Genomic DNA, 21275 nt, shown 5'->3' with positions numbered 1-21275 from the left:
GGCCAATCATCCATTGGCTTGAAAGGATGGGAGGGAAATGTTTAGGATTTAAACTCTGCTTAAATCTGCAGCAGGCAGATTGTGCCTATGACTACTTTCCTGTCTACAATAAAGCAGCAGGGAGTCAAACCTTGGCTGGGAAGCCTCTGCTGTTATCTAGTTACTGAATGCAAGGCTGAGTTTCTGGAGGGAGAGAAATTTATTGCCCTGCCTGTGTGAATTCCAAACAAGCCAAATATATGCCTATGAATGGCTTGATTCCCCCCCCCCAGGTGAATCATCACATTTTATACTGCTTCCTATTTTAAAAACATTTGGTTGATTCTCATTTGCACTGCTATGTAACATTATCCTTTGTGTGACATGTCCATACTATTTTTCTGAGTTGAAAAATATTTTCATTTCATTGGACTAAAACTATCTGCTGAAATCTTTAGAAATGAGGATGCACAATCTTGCCTAGCCAATGGCGATGGTCTGGTCAGAAGGTTCTTTGAACATAGATTGAGGGATTCTGAATTCACAGGAGCATGATATGTCTCTGCTATTCATTTTAGCAGACCCAATTTTTCAGGCATCTGTTCAAATCTGGGGTGGGGTTGGCACTCTAGGAATGGTAGAGAGGTGCAATGTTGGCATGAGGTGTCTGAAGCACTTCCTCCAAATCATTAGCAAAATATACACCGTCCCAGTATACACACATAAGAAGATTGTGATGCACATGACTCAGCAAATCCCAGGCTTTTGGATGAATTACAGCTACACTAATCCAAGCAATGTGAATCCATGCAAAATGCTTCATTATTTCCCGTAGGTTTCGTTACGCATGGGACCAAACAAACCACTTTTATAGAAGATTCTTCTTGGGTTTGGCTTCCACAGTATCTTTTGAAGTGTAATTGTTGGAAAACAGCATTCTGGGTGTCCCATTTTGCAATCTCTGCTTATAAAAAATATTTGGACGGATGCAATGTTCCAGGCTTATACAATGTGTGTGGAGTTGGGGAAGGGGGGAGAGGAAAGAGAAATCATCAAAACCTTTGAGATGAGATTAGACTCTGTGAAATCCACTGAAAAGTTTTCTCAAAGTCGAATTATCAGCTGTCACTATGGGAAGCCAGAATGGTGCATTTCCCTACAGATTTCAGAAGAACAAATTATTAAAGCTCCAATGCTAGCAATGCTATTGCTGATTCAGAAATGAGCTAGGATTATAAGCAAGCCACTGGCTGTTATCCACTGTTGCTGTATATTCTGGCATGCACATCTGAGTTCTAGTATTTAGCAAATCCCTGATGCATCAAGTTACAGAAGCTATCTCTGTGATAAAGGGAAAACCCAAGCTTTGGTCAGTGACTGGAATACAGTTGGGGAAGCCGGTCTTTTATATCCCAGCTGCTTGACCCTTGCAAGGTCAGCTATGATTTCAGCTGTAGGGAAGGCATCCAGAGTTCCTCTTACGCAGGGCAATGTACTAAAAACAAGCTGGCTGGGCTCCACTATTCCAAATTTGGCTACTGCTCAGTTGGACAGGAGGACTTGATCTATTTCCCAGTTCAAGTCAAAGGCCTCAATCCTGCAAGGTGCTAATGCCATTTGTTGGCCAGAGCATCAAGCACAAAACTTTCCAAATTATACAGTACAGGTTTGGATGAGGTAATCTGCCTTAGCAGAGAGAAACTGAGGCATAGATGATCAAAAAATTAGATATTGTTATTAAGACTACAATGGGCACAATTTCATCTTTCACTCCCAGGAACAACATTTCTTCTAATACATCTGACATAACATTCTTCTCATGTGTAACAGCTGTCAAAAAAAATTAATATGAATACCATCATGTATACATCTAAGTGGCCTTTGAAGAATAATTAAAACCTTTGGATGAAAAGGTTTTGTATTTAGATACTGTTATGCTACAGGAAGCTATAAAGAGAATGTACAAATCACCACAACAGCTGGAAAATTTGAATGGATAACTACTCAAAGAAACTGGTTCAGCTTTACAAATGGTTCAGCTTTAATGGAAAGTCTACTTATAATTTAGACTATGAAACATCAATGCCACAAAACCGATCCTAGAAATTTGTTCAGAATTCTAAGGTCCCATAAACCACAAGATAATAAAGCAACACTATTTCAACCCATCCAAATCAGAAATGTAGTTGAAATATCAACTGATTCCAGATTTTAGGTTGAGCTCTATAAATCAGTGGGAAATACTCTTCACTTCCTGAAGAGGCGGGTGAAAAGAGATCCCTTCCTATAGGAAGTCAATGTCTCAGGTTTTGCTGAGCATTTAGCATACACTGCCATCATGCTTTCAACCTTCTCTCTGCAACCAAAGCCTCCAGATATACAGAGTAATGTTATTTTTTTTTTTAAAAAAAAAAAAACCACCTTAGCTTTTCAACCATAACTGCATCATTCATGAGGTAATAAGAAAAATGGAAAATTGCACACAATCCATTACAAAAATTACTAAAGATTACAATTACCCATTACAACCAAAAGCGCACTCAAATAGTTTCCTTTGTAAGATTGTGATTCAGACATCAGTACTATCACCTGCATTCAAATTGTGGGAAGCCGGAATATATGTACACGTTTGGAGATTTTCTCCACAAAATAAGCTTTGTAGCATCTCACAACAAGTGCTTTGTATCATCTCCTCTTTACAGTGCAATGGTCCTTTTATAATTATTACATTGGCTCAATATAATTGAACTATAATTATGGCCCATGAAAAACATTCTGTAACTACACAATTAAGAGGAGATTGCCATGCCTGATTTCACTGAACTCTGCTCAACAGTACACATGAACCAGTCTTATAAATTCACACATCAAGCTAATCTAACATACATAATTTGTTGAACAAAATTTAGCAATCTAGTTCACACATAATGCTACATCTAAAGCAGTGGTGGGTTGCTACCGGTTCACCCCAGTTCAGGTGAACCGGTAGCGGTGGCAGCGGCAGGAGGCTCCGCCCATCCTCCCGGATGTCATCAAATATGCTCTGCGCATGCGCAGAAGTGGTATGCGCGTGAGCAAAATGAGCAAACCAGTAGCAAAGGTAAGTGAAACCCACCCCGATCTAAAGTCAAGCAACACATTATTGGCCTTGTTTCTATAACAGGCTTAAAACATTATGGAAACACCAAAAAGAGTCAAGTGCCTCAATCATCTACCACCACCCATGGGGTTGGATTTCAGTTCAGAACAGCATCATGCAATCACCAATTAAGCTAACTTCACCCAATCAGTTATGTTGTGAGAACACCACAAATCGCCTATGTTGTGTATTTAATCTTCCAAGAGAAGCAGAGGTTGAAAATGTAAGTTTCCTCATTGGTTAACACTAGTTAACCACAATGTCCAAGCCATGCCTCTTTGCTTCCTGCCTGATAAAAGAAGGGTCTGTGATTCTGGACTGAAGAAATGCATATTAGTAACTAGAGGGCAGCAAAGGGTATTAAGTTGAGTTTGCTTATCTCTTGGCTACCATCTAGTGGTCATCTTCTGCAGCCCAAACAAGGTAGTCTTACTAGTAATGATATAAAACCTTGCTAAGACCGTCTCACTGAGAGAGAATATAGAATACAAGTCATTGTCTGGCAACAGTGAGGAGAGACTTCAGTATGACTGTGTGCTGCCAAATTCACCGGTAAGGAGAACCAACTAGGCCGATGGCCAGCTGGATTAACCATACAGTCAGAAGAGATCTAAAGCTTTATGTGATATGTGAATCTAGCCAAGTCTGATGGCTCACAATCAAGTACTAATACTTTATTATATATGTGCCACCTTTCCTTCCCCCCACCCACCCACCAAAGACTAATATGGTACAAACTATGATAAAACAGCTACAAACTAATCATATAGAGCAAGGGGTACCCAATCTCCAGTCCATGGACCAGCACTGGTCCGTAGCATGCCAGAAATCAGGCCCCGCAAACAAGTGAAACCCCATCCATGGGATGCAGGCAGCCCACAAAACCATGTCCCCTCCAGTCCACAGAAAAACCTCTCTCCATGAAACTGATCCCTGGTGCCCAAAAGGTGTGGGTGTGGGGGGGGGGGACACCACTGATATAAAGGAAAGTAATAAAAAAAAAACATGTTAGAAGTATCTGCTGGCATGGCATCCCTAATTTCTTATCAGAAAAAAAATGATGTTTTGCCACCAAAACTGAACAACACACAGGCCAATTACACCATTCTAGGACAGACAACCAATATCTGATGCATTAGCCACAAAGAAAACCCTAGTTAGGGTCCCCATCAACTGGCCAGCAAGAAGTTCCAGGCAGAGTCTTTGCTGGGCTCACTGCTTGAGAATATTTTCAGCTGGCAATGTAAGGGCAGGGCAAACAAGACAAATTCCAGATGTTTGGCAGAAAGTCTCACCAGCCCCAGCCAGTTGTCCCCAGTCATTGGGATTTGTGTCTCGCATTTGCAGGTCAACAGGCTGTCTTCCTTTCCACTAAGGATTGGTTGAATAGTTTTTAGAAGCACACCCTATGTCATACTACAGGGAAATATTCTTCAATATTAATATCTATGTTTTCGTTCCTTTTTATTTATTGAAGAGCAACCCTCCCTGTGTTTTACAAAGATCAGAAGCAGAACAATGCAGGGCACCTTAACATGCAATAAAATGATTGGCAAACTATAGCACTTTTTTTTCAGTGAAGGTAAGAACAGTGAGAACAAGACCACATATATATGTTACTCACTGTCCTCTCTGGGAAAGGCTAGATCAAGATGAAACGTAGCAGGCTTTTTAAAAAAGAAAACCTGCCTTTGAATATTCAATTTTTCCAACAATGGGATCATTGAATGAATTCGTTAGTTAGACTTACCATAGACTCTTGCACAGGGGTGGGTTTCACTTACCTTTGCTACTGGTTCGCTCGTGCGTGCGCCACTTCTGCGCATGCGCAGAGAATATTTGATGATTTCCGGGCAGGTGGGCAGAACCTCCCGCCGCCGCTGCTACCGGTTTGCCCAAACCAGGGCAACCCACCACTGCTTTTTGCACACCATTCTGGTGAATGCTGAAACTAGAGGGGAAACTTAGAATAGGTTCAGAGGCAATGGCGATGAGAGTTAATTTACCTCTTCAGCAGTGTTGCCATGAAACTGAGAGAAGCAGCATTTTATTTCTCTACTACGTGCATTTCTAAAGAGGTCAGCTCGTGATTTGGCTAATCCACTGTGACAGTTGTGGATCACTTTTTTTTTTTTTTTTTTTGCAAGCTGACAATACTAAATGAAAATTTCTCTGTGTTTGTGACGTTAGGTGGACCACTTTCCTTTATTCCTGGGATCTGGAACCTGCCTGGTAATTTTGTTGTGCTCTTGTTATCCAGGTACACCAAAACATAACACTCTAATTGTGAGTTCCAAGCTAACTAGAGCCACGCAGATTGCTCCGATTTTCACCAAATGATGAGGAGTGACATTTAATACTTTACCCATAGTCCCTGGACTGATGGATTACCTAAGTGAGTATCTCCCTAACCAGAAAATCTGGCATTATTTACTTAAGCAGGAAAAAGAGAAGGGCTGTTATCAAATACCAACATAGATATTTAGCCTTCTGTTATGGGAATGGTATCCTTTCTGGTGGCAACAGCAGAAGCCTTTGGAAAGGGTAAGGACACACTGACTCAACTATGCAATCAAGTCTGTGTAAACTATAATCCCCTGGAGGTCAGCCACTTTCATGATAAGTGGACATAGTGAGATGAGAATTCCTATAGCTGCCCATTGTAGTTCTGTTCCATGTTCTGGTGGCAGGAAAAGCTTCCATTTGAATGGAGGGAAGTCATTGACTGTGTTCTCTTCAAATCCATGGTCCTATATAGAAGATAAAATGGACTGTATACTCAACGAAGTCCTACACTTGGATGTTGCTCTAATTAGTAACTGACCATCTATGCCGATACATGCATGTATTTAATTTTCAACATGAAGTCAGTTAGCACTAACCTCACCTTGCCAAACATCTAGTGGAGGGACACTAGACCCACCTGATTCAAACCCAGAGACAGACTTCCAGCAGATCTACTGTCATCAGAAATGTCCTCTGGGATTGTACCTGCCTTTGTTTGCAGGGCTCTTAAATCTTGAACATTCTCTGATGAGCTGGCTGACCACTTTGTGGTTCAGAATTTTCTTCAGTTTTGAGATGGTAAAAAAGGATGAAAAGAGGGTAGGTCTCTCACAGGTAGACTCTCTGATACCTATTTCTAGTAGCTGATTGATAGTTTGAATCATTCTTGTTTTTCTTTTTTCTTGAAGATCAGTAATGGCATAAAGTTGTCTCTAGTTGTTGTTTTGTTGTTGCTTTTTTGCAGCACCCCAAGGCTTAGCTGAACCTCACAATCTCTGTACCCATCTGTTAAAGAACTGGATTCCTATCTTGAGTGGTGAGGTGACAAGGCGGAATTCAATAAGTTTGCTGGAGAAGCATCCTTGAAGACAATGCACAGTTGATTTCTCCAGAGTTCTGAGTTTGACAGATAATCCCCCACCAGCTGCTTCATACTGATGCTTTTCAGTTTATCTGTCTGAGGTATTCGGCTGGAGGACACCAGGATCACATTTTCCCAGATGCTGCAACCTTTCCTACTGAAATAGCAGCTACAAAGTTATGGGGAGAAGCATTTGACTGTTCATTGGTAGATCTGCTGCATCTTCTTCCTTTCCCTCTTTTTTGTAGTTTCCAGAGACTGGAGCCAATAGGATGTCACTGCTTTCCACATGAAGACACAGCCAAATACCAAAGAAAGTTTCCTCCAAGGTCTTCTTTCAAGGAACAGGAATAAAGTTCTTTTTGTCTCTGGCTCCCCATTAGAAAGACCCTCTCTTTGCCTTGTCAACCTTATCAGTCCAGTGACCAAGAACTTATTTGTTTTCTTTCATTAATGTTATTATTTAGTTATTTATCTGTATTATTTTTTACAAGTAACTCAAGGCAGCAAACACACACAATATTCCTTCTTTTTCCTATTTCCCCCATAACAACCACCCTGTAAAGTGAGTTGGGCTGAGAGAAAGTGACTGGTCCAAAATCATTCTGCCTACTGTCATGGCTAAGGCGGGACTAGAACTCAGTGTCTCCTGGTTTCTAGCCTGTAGCCTTAAAAACTAGACCAAACTATGGATGGATGGATGGATGGATGGATGGATGGACGGACGGAGAGAGAGAGAGAGAGAGAGAGAGAGAGAGAGAGAGAGAGAGAGAGAGAGAGAGAGAGAGAATGAGAATAGCATACAAATAAAAAAATTTTCCTCATGGAGTGTAGGAGATGATCTTGGTGCTTGACAATGGAGGATCTGTATTTTGATTCCAGAGCAAGCCAAAATATAATGGAGCGATGTCCTCTCAGCTGTGATAGGAAGAATATTTCACCTTCTGGATCTTTTAAAAATAGAGAAGAGCCAACACAAGAATAAGGTAGCCCATAGATATAGAATCTTCAGGCATCCAGATGTTGTCAGACTGCTTCTGTCAGCCCCAATCAGTAAAGTCTGTAGTCAGGGATGATTGGAGCTATTCACAAGAACATCTGGAGGGCTGCTAATTCCTTGCTCGAGTTATGCAATATTCTCTATAAGACGCTTCTTCCAGACCTCCTGAAGATGAGTTTCATGGAAAAGTTAAGATAATACTATATGCCAGTAGTGGTTTTCACTTACCTTCGCTACCGGTTCGGGACTGTGAGCGTGTGCGTGCATTTGCTTCGCTCACGCATGGCACTTCTGCATATGTGCAGAACCTTCTGCGCATGTGCAGAGCATCCGTGATGACATCTGGGCGGGTGGGTGGAGCCTCCCACTGCTGAACCGGGGCGAACCGGTAGAAACCCGCAACTGCTATATGCCACTATTAACATCAAAGGGCAAAGAAGGGAGGAATTTTGAGGAGTAAAGGTAAATGTATAAGCAAACACTCGATTAAACTGTAACACAATGCAACATCAGAAAACCTGATGGCAATACATTGTCCTACATTCAGGACAATTTTTGAGCTATATATATGATTAGGCTACATGCAAGTGTTTAATGGGATCTGGCCTCTCCATTCAACTTACATAGCCCGAATTAAGTTGAAGGGGAAACTGCAGATAACAGGAATTCGGGCTGCCTTTAATCTGCCAGCCAGAGAATCTGGCACATTAGGAAATCCAAGTCACAATCCAAAGGAAATATTCTTTGATTTATCACCATACCATGCAACATTTTCAGGAACGTCAGGGAAATTATTATGCTAATTTGCATTCTGAAGGCTCTATTTGGATGACAGAATTTGGGATTGGTACAATTAAGTACCAATTCAAATATTTGCTGAATCACATAGAATTGACCCAGATATGGCTCAGATGTAGCCCCAGAGTTCTTCTGGTTGGAACCCAAAACTGCAACTGTATATACATGAGTGAGAGAGAGGGAAGGATGCCTTCATCTTCCGTCGAATGTTAAGGAGAAAAATAAATAGCTCCTAACTTTGAAGAAGCTGTATGGGAAAATTTCTCCATCTTTAGTCCTTATGTAGATGATCACAACTTGCTCCAGCCAAGTGTCATTTATTTCCAAGACTTGCTCAGGGACACAAAAAGGAAGCCAGGGGCACAGGACCAGGGCTGGCAGAACACCCAGAGCCCCAAGAAAATGGCAAACTTTATCATTTATATTAGCATATGACAAAAGCCCACACGGGTAAGGAAGGACTGCCAAACTGGGGGACTGTGTTTCCGCAATCTGTCCTTGACTGACAAATAAAAGCTGGCAAATCAATTGAATTAATAAAGGGCAAGGGGGAACCGATGAAGGTAAATAGGAAGGAAGCAGATGGCATCCCACAAGGGCTCAACTTCTGAACTTTGCATAATAGTTATCTTCTATTTGTGTCAATGAGCCCATCCTCTGAAATGGTCCACAGTTGGCAAGATTGGGGATTTTCAAGAGAACACCTACATTCTTTAGATTATTTGTGGTCAGATTTCTTTCATGATTGCAAACATTTTGCCCAATATCTTTTATGATATTTGAAGGAATCGCACCCTGCTTTATATTCACATCTGATCCAGAGGTGAAATCCAACAGGTTCTGACAGGTTCTGGAGAACCGGTAGCGGAAATTTGAGTAGTTCGGAGAACTGGCAAATACCACCTCTGGCTGGCCCCAGAGTGGGGTGGGAATGGAAATTTTGCAATATCCTTCCTCCAGGAGTGGGGAGGGAACGGGGATTTTGCAGTATCCTTTCCCTGCCATGCCCACCAAGCCACGCCCACAGAACTGGTAGTATAAAAATTTGAATTTCACAACTGCTCTGATCATACAGTACAGTTGGGTAGGATTATAAAATATCTTTTGCTTCAGTACAGCTGGCTGGGGAATTCTGGGAGTTGAAGTCCAAAAGTCTTAAACTTGCCAAGGTTGGACACCCCTGCTTTAAATAACTATTCCCAAAGGACAAAACAGCATAAGCCAAGGTTTCCACTATCTACTGTTTTATGATTTTATTTATTAAATTTTTATATCGCCCTGTAAGGCGACTCTATAATGCTGATGTCTTTGTCTCTTCTCAACAACTGTGGATCTGAGGGCGTTTCAATCACAAATCACCTGAAATCTAGCCCACCTCCCCTTCTTAGAATTGCCAAATAGACTGGAAAACTGAAGCTAACCTGACTGCATCCAAATTAGGACTTGATTCATTCATTCACACGAACTTTCAATATTGGTATGCAGCAAGATACTTTTTAAAACAAGTAAACTAATGAGGTGGCAGGGAAAGCCATAAACAAGCAAACATCCAAGCTCCCAGCAGCAAACACTAATTAAAATGAAAAGGAGTCATATACTTCCAAAAGGAAGGGGGATGCCAACTGATTTAATGGCATTTATTTAAATTTCTTCTGCAAGCTCTGATCAATACTCCAAGAAGAAAAAGAACAGTCCCCTTGCTCTTCACAAGGCAAAGCATGCATTATACTTTTTAATTTTCTTTGCTGTTGCTGCAAACAACTTCTGCTTCCCCACATCTTCTGCTCAGCATGGCCCCGTGATTCCCCTACTCTTTACTTTGTCTCTGGCTTGCCAGCCTGTGATTAGTAACTGCCTTGCTTTGAACCAATGCCTGCAGGTGCCCAGTGGGAGCCTTTTTAAATAACGTGCATTCCCCGAAGACAGAAAGGCTATTGGTTTTGCCTTGTTGATTTGTTTTTAGGGTCACATTACTTAAAAAAGCATTATCCTGACCTGAGCAATCTGGTGATGGGCTTCAAGAAGAAAGAGCATTGTGTGATTTAGCAAACCAAGTCAATTTACAAATGTCACCCGGGTTTACAGCCTAATCCTAAATAAGTGAACCTGGATGTCAGTCCTGTTTGTAAGTCCAGCATAGCTTACTTTTGAATAAACACGCTTATGGATTATAAGTGGGAAGACAACTAAAATCAGACATCCTTCTAGATGTAATAATCACACTACCTAATGTGACTGGCTTTATCGGTCACATCATTCCCTTAGTATCAGCTTTGCTTTCTATTTCCCTTTATGTCAAAATTTCACATGCCGGCTTACAACATAGAAAACTGATGGCAGAAAGAGCTAGTTGTCCATTGAGTCTGCCCTTTAAGTTTGTTTGTTTGTTTGTTTGTTTGTTTGTTTTTTAATTTATTTATGTATTATTTTTAAATTTTATTTATTTTTATTTTTTTAAATTTTGACATGTGTTTATCCCAAACATGTTTAAACTCAGTTACTGATGATTGACCCACCACCTGTACTGGAAGTTGGTTCTAAGCTTCCCCTGCTCTTTCTGTGAAATAATACTTTCTAAGCCAAAGGTATTTTTCAAGAGGCAACTGGACTTTTTTTTGTTAAACTTTCTTGTTTTTCTTTGAAGATGAAAGTCCAGTTGAACAAGAAAGCCCATTTGCCCCTTGAAAAAGCAACTTTGGGGCAACCATGACCTGGATGACTGAGAATCTCCATAGACAATATTTTCTAACATTACTTTTGAACTTCCTTCCTGTCAGTTTGAGATTACGCCCCCCACGCTCTTGATTTTGGCTTAATATGAAAATACTGCCTTCTAGAACCTTAGTCACATCCTTAATATATTTAAATATTTCAGTCATGTCCTCCCTTTCCCTTCTGTCCTCCAGGCTGTACATATTTAGTTCTTCCAATCTCTCTTGATATGTTTTGTCCCTCAGACCTTGCACTATTTTTGTTGCCCATCCTTGGACTCGTTCAATCTTATCAGTATCTTTTTTAAAAGTGACATCTCCAGAATTGGATACAATATTCCATATAGATCTGATTAAGCCCTATATAGCGGGATTAGGACTTCCTTTTTCTTGCTGGTGATCCCTCTAGTGATGCATCCCAGAATTTTGTTTGCCACATATGTGATATTTTTCATGCTTTGATGTACTGAATTACATAGGAAACCATGATGGCAGTTATTATTCCTATTTTACAGAGACATTTAACAAAGTACACTGATGATACTGCAAAGCATGTATAACTCTACAGCTCAATTAGTCTAATTCATACATTAGAATTTTCAAGACCAAACATTTCAATCATCTATTTAACTTCCATTTAGCAACACCCTGGAAACAAACTGTGTTGCTGAATTTTTGTTGAAAAATGGTAACATAAAGGATGTAGCATATACATGAATCATAAAGAATTAAATAATAATAATTTTGTTTTTAGGATCATAACAACTGTTCAACTTACAGGCCGAAAAAAATGAAGAAAGATAAAAATATTAACAAAGTGAAAAAGTGAAAAAATAAATAAATCCAGGAATATTAATGGGATACATAAAGATTTTTTTGTTCAATGAAAGCATATGAAAATGTAGGGATTCAAATATAGTGTTTTTTTAAAAAATGACAAAAGACCACTCTGAGAGCATAGACTAATTACAGTGCCCAGTAATAAAACTGCCACCACCCCAAGCTGTAAAGCTGATTATGATCAACAAGAGATGAATGCTGAAAAATATATTTCTTTGCCTATTAACTTCTGAGAAGAGTTGTTTGGATCAATTTCCGAGACAATGAGACTGTTGATGAGGTTAGCCCAAAATATATGTTTTTAAAAACAATATGTTAGAACTTTCCAAAGTTGCAAAAGTATATTTGGGAATTGTTTTAACATTGGGGTTTGGGGTTACAAACAAAAAAACATAACCCTCCCCAAAATCTGCCCCCCAATATCTCAAGCACATGAGCCCTCAGTCCTTGACTCACCATCACACATCACATTCAAATGAAATCAGCCAGGCTTGCTCACTCTTTATTAAAGGGGTGGTCTTACAACTTGGCGGAGTGAGGTTGTAACCTCAGGCAAATTGATTTGGGGCAGCGTTAAAAGTCAGCAAGTTGTTAACTTCTTTGCTTGTTATTACTATAGTTTTAGAACTAGGATGAGAGAAAGCTGCTCCTGGGTTTTCTGTCTAAAATGTCACGTTCAGTTGAACTGTCCTAGATACCATATACTGTTCATTGAAAACGTAAAGGGCATTGGTGGAAAAAATATACTTTGGATAGATTCACCTCAATACTGCTTTATAGATGTGCACCTAGAGCTGCTACTTCAGAAATTCTGTAAATTCAGAAATTCTGTACAAGAGTGAAGATTAGAGCAGCTGCCTGTTATTAAGAAGCCCAAATTGCAAGAGAATTTTGGGATTTTTCCTCAAGTTAGGATTTATTTCGGATCAGAGTAAAATTGTTACAGGCAGACATGCTTCATAAAACATGCCTCACTTTTCCTCCACAGAAAACTGACCCCAGTTAAAACACAAAATGCAGAACCCAGATAAAACAGGTAAACCTGATGTTTGGAATGGCCATACTGGAACTTGCGCAAAGACCTGTTTTAATTTTTTTAAAAAATAATATCTTTCTGTAGGTCCACCTCCAGATTGATTGGATTTGAACAATTCATGCAATGGGAGATGGACTAACAAAGTTTTGTGATCCATAATTTCATTTTCTGCTACCAATATGGGAGTATGCACAGTATGGAATACTTTATATGCTCCTACTGTCCCTTAAAGTATTTGCATACAGTACAACAAATAAAACACATCTGGAACAAAGATTCTTCCCAACCTGATCAAAGTAATGAAGTTCCTAAAGAAAAGATATGAAATTCAACTTCCGATTATAACCATTGATCTGAAGATTAATTTCATCTTAATTGTATTTCCCTTGTTGTGATTGATCAATCCTGAAGAATCAGGTTTCTGCACATGATCAGAGTGAATCTCTCTTGTTTAAATATGATGTTCCATACATTTGAGAAAACACCAGCACATTTGGCTCAAATAAAGGTTCACATCAGATATCCTATTTAATAGAATGGTTCTTATTTATCTCTGTGATTAATTAGTTAAATCACCTGAAGATCAAAAGAGTGCTACTGTCTATTTTCTAGTCTTCCAGTGTTAAATTCATAATCGGGGAGTGGACTTACCATTGTCCGCCTTGTCTACGTACATCATAAATTTATCCCATGTCCAAACTTACGTAACTCTCTTTGATACATCTGGTGTGTGACACAATATGGATTAGCTGTTAATGTGCAATAAACCTGAATTCAACTGCCTCTCTTAAAAGTTTCTAAGCGAGGAACCAGACTACCATCAGCTGTCTTACAACTAAAGCCTTCAAGAGTCTTTCAAATAAATCATACTCATTAAAATATTTCAAAAAGATTTTAAATTTTAAATTGTGGCTAGATTTTGGTGTATCTGAATTTCTCTTGCTGGGCAAAATGGCGGAGTTGTCCTGTAGGATTATTTTCTCTATGGTATTCATATGACTAGACTGTTTATAAATAAAAAGAGAAGAAAAGAAAAAGGAGAGAGGAAACCCTAGGAAGACAGACAGACCCTGCTGGTTCTTAGGCCACAACAGACTGAGAAAGCTACAGTATAGTACCACCAGCCTCTTATTTTTTTGTGAATTAATATTAATTCTACTAATTTATTATTATGTATTTGAACTACACAAACTATGGACATGCTCAAGCCAAGCTCCTACCAAATAAATGGGAACTCTAGTATAGCTTTCCTGTTAATCTCAGTTGGATTTATGTAGGAAGAAAATGAAGCTATAATAGGAAAATGTCTTTCTTCCCATCTAATTGGTTTCCTCCTCCTCCTCCTCTCTTGTAATAACAGATGTAACACTACATTTCAAACAGCTTTCCGCCTTTCAGAGCTTCCATGTCTCTTGTGTTCTTAAATTGTAATCATATCTTATAATATATAGCATGCCTGTGAAAAGAGCCACTGCTAGGAACAGCTTTGTGTACATATCTGCCAGAAAGACTTTCTTTTTTGTCATGCAAATGCTGTAATTACATTTTGAAACAGAAGAGCATTCCCCCTTGACGCTGCAGTGGAAGAGACCTTTCTGTAAACTCCTTTATGTATTCCAGGTCCCCCTCCTTTTCTCTCCTACTTTTTAGCTCCACTCAGGCTGCATTGTTGGGAGAAAGAAAGATGGAAAGATTTTGTGTATGGTTTGCCTACCTCTAGCTACAGCTTAAGTTTAAAAAAGGGGAAAAAATGTCTGGAGAACACTAACTTTAATACATTTCAGACCCGGGCAGAGAGTGGATGGGGGCAATAATGGGCAGGTATAAATAAATTGATGCATTGCTCTTTTCTATGCCAAAGGCTTTCCTGAGCTGGGCTTAACCGGGGCTGCTTTGGAGAATTGTAACATTATCTGAACCAGAATCCACACAGCCAAACAAAATCATTTGTAAAGGAAGGGGAGGAACTTTTTAGAACTGGCACGACTCCCACCATCATTAAACCCATCTTGTTGAAGAGATGAATCCGGTGCAGTGACTGAATCATTGCAGGATTGTTCACCTTTTCTCTCTTCTCCACCTCGACCAGAGGCTGAGAAAGGAAAGAAAAAAAAAAAGGAGGGGGGAGGGAGAAAGAGGAGGCGATGCCAGAGGGAATCCAGCAAATCCGCCTCGGAGGGAGAGCGCACCAGAGACCTGCTCTTGTTTTCTTCCCGCATTTCTTCTTTCCACACACCGAGAGAAAAGAGTTACATATTGTTTCCATTTTCTAGTATTTTTTTTTTCTGGAATTTTATGTTATGACTTCAACCCTAGAGAGAAATCCCTGCCTAGTTAGAGCAGGAAACATTGAGAAACCCCTTCCACAGATTTTTTGGAAGAACTTCCAAGGAACGAATTGGAGACAGGCGTCCGGGAGAGACACAGCGGCGGAGATCTTGCCACTGATGCAAGACACACAGGCGTGTGCAAGCAAATAAGAGCGCGCGCGCACACACACACAAGTCTGCGAGAAAACAGGGCTTTTCTCAAAGTTTGGCCATTGCAAGAAGGGCGCCTTGCGGTCCCCAGGCTGCCCAACCTTCCCTGGATGGAGTCCCGGGGACCAGCACAAAACCTACCTGGGTTGTCCCGGTATTTTTCTCGCGTGAATCCCCTAATAACACAGAGAGAGATGCACCCACCAGGAGAACCTTGGGGGGGGGGGGGTTGCTGGTGCGAACCACCTTTTCCGCGGAGGCCCAGTTTCGAGGGAGGACGGGACCAGGAAGAACTTCGCTGACTTACCTTAGCGGTACCACATATCTCGGGAGAAGGTGCCCCTTGGCAGCACCAGCCCGCACCCCTGTCAGGCCGGCTGCTTTGCTTGGGAAAAGGATATGGGTTGCACACCATCTTCAGGCACCAGCTCCTCGGACGACTGTGCTGGCTCAGGTAGAAGAAGACGGTCGGGGCAAGGGCGGGATAAGGGAGCGCTTCCCCGTCCGAGTCCCCACTGCCTGGATCTTTCTCTTTGTCCCCGGAACCCGAGCGACCTCCATCTCCGGAGAGATCGTTAAGGCGGACGAAGGTTTTGGACTGGGGGTCCTCCTCGGGATCCTGCTCCTCGGCTCCTCTCGGAACATCCTCGTCCATCCTCCGGCCAGCAGACCCCGCTCCGAGCAAGTGGCAGAAGGAAAGATGCTGAGGGAAGCGGGAGCGCTGTCAGGCGTCAAACCCCGCTGGCCATGGGCGGAGCAGGGGTACCGGGGAAAAAGAAACGGGCTTCAAAACCGGGCGGGCGTCGTCCGCTCCCAGCCGGGCAGCTGCCTCGGGTCCTCTCGCCCCATTGGGATCCAGGCGGAGCCGGCTGGGTGCTTCTCCTCACTTTGCCGTCTTTTTTTTTTTTCCCTCCCAGATCCCGAACCAGCCGGGAAGGGCGAATCCGAGGAAGAGGAGGAGGAGGAGGCAGTAGTGCGGTCGTCTGGGTGCCCCTGATGAGCAAAGCAATCAGAAATTTGACGGTCTCGATCAGCTGCAGCGCCAGCAAGGAGAAGGTCCTCGCTTTTGGGTTGGGGGCGGCGGGGAAAGGGGCGAAGGGGGGGTAAGCGCTGCCCTTTTCAAGTCCGACAGGGTTTCGACGAGGCTCCGTTGCCTCCTGGCTTCAGCCTCATTCTTCAGCGTCCTGCCAGGGTCTGGGGAGAGGAAGCGGAGAAAACGAGGTTCTCGGCGGCTCCCCCGGGGGTTGGGCTCCTCCCGGCCAAGGGAATTACCGGAGGCGCGGTAGGGTAGAGAGAAAAGACGAAGCCAGCGGAACCGAAGCTGCAGAACCGACGCTATGCTGCCGCCTCCTCGCCGCCACCTCGGTCGGCCGGGAGACCCGAGCGGAAAGCTCAGCGCACCTCACAGCTGGATCCCTCACTCCAACTTCAAGCCGGAGCTCCACCTCGGAGCTGCGCCGCCCGCCAATCGGCGGCCGCCTTTGAGCCTGGCGGCTCCGCCCCTTCGGCCGCGGGAGGACAAGGGCGAGGAGAACCACCGCTGGAATCCGCCACAGTTCCTAGAGTCCCCGCTGCCTCCAGCCCAGATGGGGCCGTGAAGAGCCAATGGGGCAAGAGTGGGGGGGGGGAAGAGAAGGCCGACCCAACCCTACCCCCCCCACCCCACCCCAGCGTGAGCGGGTCGGCCTTTTAAAATGAAAGGGGGACGGGTCCCGCCGCTTGAAGCGCTCGCCGCCGCTTGCCAAGTTCACTCGTGGAGGGACTTTGATGCGCTTTGATGTCGCGCCTCGGGACGGCTTTTCCCGTCCCACGTACGGAGCGGGGGCGTGAGGCGGGAGAAGAGGGTCACGCAGCCCTCTTCAAACACGAAGCAAACCAGGACAGCCGCGCTTCCAAGGCGGATTTTTTTTTTTTTTTTTTTTTTTCTGAGAGGAGGCAAGGAAGATCCGGGCAAGCCTGAAGGCGCCCAAACGCCGGCTTGAGGAAGGCGAAAGAAGCCGGCGGAAGGAAGGAAGAACGGACCGGAGCCCTGTCCAAGGGAGCGCGATTCGAAGAAGAGTTGCGCGCCTCCCCCCTTCCCCCCCCCCGCGGTTCTCCGTCCCTCACAGACTAATCCAAGATCTGACAAGAAGAGAGAGAGAAACCCCGCCCGCCTGTCCAAAGCGGGCCTAAAGAAAGATATCCTGGCTAGCAATTGGGAGCCATCGTCCTCTCTCGTCTCGTGCTTTGGACCGGGATTCGTTCCCGATTTGAGGAATGGGTGCGGGATTCGGGATTCCCCCTCCCCACCCCCACCCCTTGGCTCTTTCGGGCTAAGGAGAAGCAGCCAAGTCCTCCTCTGGAGTAGGCGATCCTTTCGGAAGCCATGGGGTCGCGACCCGTTATGCCCTGAGGGAAAATGATTTCCTCCTGGCTGGACGCGCTTAGCCCCTAGTGCTATTTAGGCGGAGAGCCGCCGGTTGTCCCGGCGGCGGTCAAAGAAACGGAACCAGCGACGCCTGGTAACTGGGGCTCCCGGTGATGCAATAGGCAGCGTTGGGGGAAAAAAAAAAACCACCTGCTTAGCTCGGTGGAGGGAACAGAAACGGTTGAAGAAGCAGCTCCAGGATTCCCCTCTCTACACCACATTTCTCCTTTCTGCAGCGGGAGCCTTATCCAGTAAAGATAACAGCAGGATCAAGGCAGCAGGGAAAAGATAATTCAGCAGAACCACCATAAAAGCACCGTTATGAATCTGAAGCTGTCAGGGGGAAACTGAAGCATGCAAAATAACTTTACCTAATGATAACGGGCGTACAATAAAATTCTGGGTAAATCTGAGTTTGAATGTGTTCTTTTCAGTCTAGTAGTGCATACGATGCCTGGCTCCTGGCTCCAGCCTTCAATCCTTCTCTTTCTTAGAGGCATACAAGTTGATAATTCACACTATTTACTGCACACCCAAGGATTCTGGGGCTAGTCAGTTCAGCTGCAAACAATTTTAGGTAAGAAAAATCAGCTGAGACTATATATACCTCAAAGCCAGTAATTTGTTCCTTGTTGTGCTCAAGGGAGTACATTGCACATCAACTTTTTCCTTGTTCAATCGTGTCTGATTCTCAAGAGACTGCCTGGACAAGTCCCTGCAATTTTATACAATACATGCAAAATGGCAGGCAGCCATCTGCACGATCTCATTGGTCAGAGTAGTGTCCAGTGTTGATTATTTCTTCCCCTTGTCTATTTTGTCACAATTGTCGGAAGCAAGAGTTATATACATGTATATCATTCAAAGAGATCAGCAAAGAACTTGGATACCTGTTATTTTGCTTAAAGTTGCCCAGTCCATGTTGCAAACATCCCAATTACCAGTAGGCAATAGGCCACAGTTAAAGTATCAACTTTTGCATCTCTTTGTGCTGTTTCATGGGTTTGCGGATTTGTGCAGCTAGTTCTGGTGCTTCTAATTTTACTAGTATACTTCCTGCAATTGTGAAGGTGCGGGAGGACTGGCAATCCAGGATATGATAGGTTACATGTGGCAGTTCATTGCCCACATAAAGGTCATTGCAAATTTTTTGACAACCTAAAGTGATAAGTGATTATTCTTGGTATGGAAGGGAAAGCTACATCCCAGACATTTCGAGCTAGTTTAGCTTGACAGGTGATGATGCTATGGGCCAAGCTTAGTGTCACTAAGAATTTACACCCTTCTTTTTTAGTGTTTTCAACTTCCATGTTTTAGTTAGCAGTTGATAGCAAGCTAAAGAGTAAGCTTGACATTATTAAAACAGGTTTGGATTCTCCTCAACAAGAATCTCAACCAGATTCTATGCTGATGGGGGGGGTTTTTTTTTTCTATTAATGCTACACAGGATGACCACAAAAGGAGGGTTACCTACAATCCAGAACAGTGAAGTAATACTTATATATTACTGGACATCCTCTTCATATATAGCTATGGGGATGGCTAGTTGTCTCCAATATAACAAAGAGATATTTTCAGTGGAGCTGGATTCCTGGTGACTATAATTTTATTGGCAAAGTTAGGGGATTGGCTTGCTGTTCCAATTCCAAAACCCTCCAGATTTTTTTTTCTCCCCCAAATTCCCACTCTAGCCTACAGCCTCTAAGTTCTAGTTGGTCCTCCATCCAAATATTAACCAGGGATAATCCTGTATGGTTTATAACATCTATCACAATCAGCCAGGTGCTGCCCTCTACTGAGGTTGAACTTATAGTATTTCATCTATGACACTGGGATCTTGAAGGAAAGCTATGGCGGAAAAAAATGTAAATATAAGATGTATTAGTTAAGTAGAGGTACATCGTAACTGGTGAGAAAAAAGCATAGCAAAGGTTGAGAGAACTAAAGTCTTGTTGCTAGTTTTGATTCAGCAATGCTCTTTTCCCTTATTTTGTTGCTTTTAGTCTAAAGTGTCATTCTCTGGCTAAAAAAAGGACTGTTTGGGAGGGGGAAAAACCCCAAAGAGATTAGCAGAAAGGGGGAGATTCTCTGAAAAGGAATAGAATAGCAAGAAAAAAAGAGAGATTTAAAGGCTCAGGACAAGAGAATTGCTTTAAAAAAATATATCCAATCTGGGGAGATCAGAATCAAGTCCAAAATAATAAGCAGGTCATCCAGCTAGTTGTTTGTTCTTTCTGAATAGACAGGCAAAACTATTCTGTCCCAGCCTTAGCAGAACCAAGAAAAAGGCTCCTTGTCCCGAAAAACCCCTCTTTATTTAGCTACTGTGAATTCATGGCATTCACACACAAAACAGTCCAGGCAATAATCCTTCCAAGGGTTAATTGCTATAACCTTATCAGTCCTTGGATAATTGCCAGGCCAAGAGCTTCCAGTCACAAAGCTCTAAATTAATTCCTGGCAATCAGTCTATGAGGCACGAACCACGATAAGCAAACCTTCCGAAAGAAATACGAACTGTTGTCTCCTGCAACCACCACTCCTCTTTTGCTTCTCTTTATTCCCCAGCCAGGGAGCGGCCATTCAGCATCCATGTGTGCCTTTCTTCCTGAGTCTGCTCTTGTTCCTCAGTTGTTCTCCTCTTCTGACAGCTCTGCATATATGTGCATCTGGAACAGGCTCCAGCTGTTCTTCTTCCCCACTTATCTCCTACTCCAAAGGCAGCTGGGAAATGTTGGATGGCCCTGGCTCTATCTCTGCTTCCGACGCAGAGCATCCATCAGAGCCTTCCCCAGACTCCAGGACTGGCCCAAGTTCCTCCCCAACCTCCTCATTGTCCAAGTCTGCTGCCAGCTCTGCCGGCAGCTGGTGGGCCACAACAAAGAAAAGGAACAGTAAAGGGTGAAAAGATAGTATAATCTATTCAGTCAAGTGAAGTTGCAGAAAGCTGCCTCATCTGCTTATTGAAAGAAGCTTTTCATTGGTTGGTTGGAAGTTCTGAGACCCAGTTTGGTGTGGTAGTTAAGCTGTGGGTTTAGAAACTGAGATTGTGAGTTCTAGCCTCCAATTAATCATAAAAGCTGGTTAGATGACTTTGGGTTAGTCACTCTCAATCAGCTAACCCACCTCCAAGGGTTATGGGGGGCAGAAAATGGGGGGCAGAAAAATAATGTATGCCACCTTGGACTGTGTGTACAAAATTGTTCTGTCCCCGTCTCACACACGCACACAAACAGATAGTCAGGGGTTAAATAAAACTGGCAGACAACAAATTCTTTCGATAAGAGGATTGGCAGCAACCCAGTAGCTGCTTGCCAAGAACTTTACTCAGAGGGAGGGGTTGTTCCTCCAACAGATAAACCCAAACAAGATACACACAGTTCAAGAATTGTCAAGTCCAGTCCATATTAAATCCAAGGCAGATAACGTTGTTTCAAAGATACAATGTGACTCGCTAGTAGTTTGTTTTGTCCGTCACAGAGTCTGAATGGCCACCTCACCCCCTTTTATCCCATGTG

The 21275-nt window shown here is 42.9% G+C and overlaps 1 protein-coding gene across 1 annotated transcript in view; it reads right to left on the bottom strand.

Annotated features, from left to right (window-relative positions):
- The window catches only part of CACNA1G (calcium voltage-gated channel subunit alpha1 G), a 407319-nt gene extending 391539 nt beyond the window's left edge, over positions 1-15780 (bottom strand). Inside the window, exon 1 of the mRNA XM_070934658.1 lies at positions 15752-15780. Coding sequence (XP_070790759.1) covers positions 15752-15765 — 14 coding nt within the window. The 5' untranslated portion in view covers positions 15766-15780. The remainder of the gene's footprint in view (positions 1-15751) is intronic.
- Positions 15781-21275: the final 5495 nt, after the last annotated feature.

The sequence above is a fragment of the Pituophis catenifer genome, unplaced genomic scaffold (assembly GCF_029215685.1).
Source record: "Pituophis catenifer annectens isolate HBS135680 unplaced genomic scaffold, rPitCat1.0.hap2 SCAF_2, whole genome shotgun sequence".
Classification (NCBI taxonomy): domain Eukaryota; kingdom Metazoa; phylum Chordata; class Lepidosauria; order Squamata; family Colubridae; genus Pituophis; species Pituophis catenifer.
Note: the sequence above shows the minus strand (reverse complement) of the source record. Positions and strands in the feature narration are given on the sequence as shown.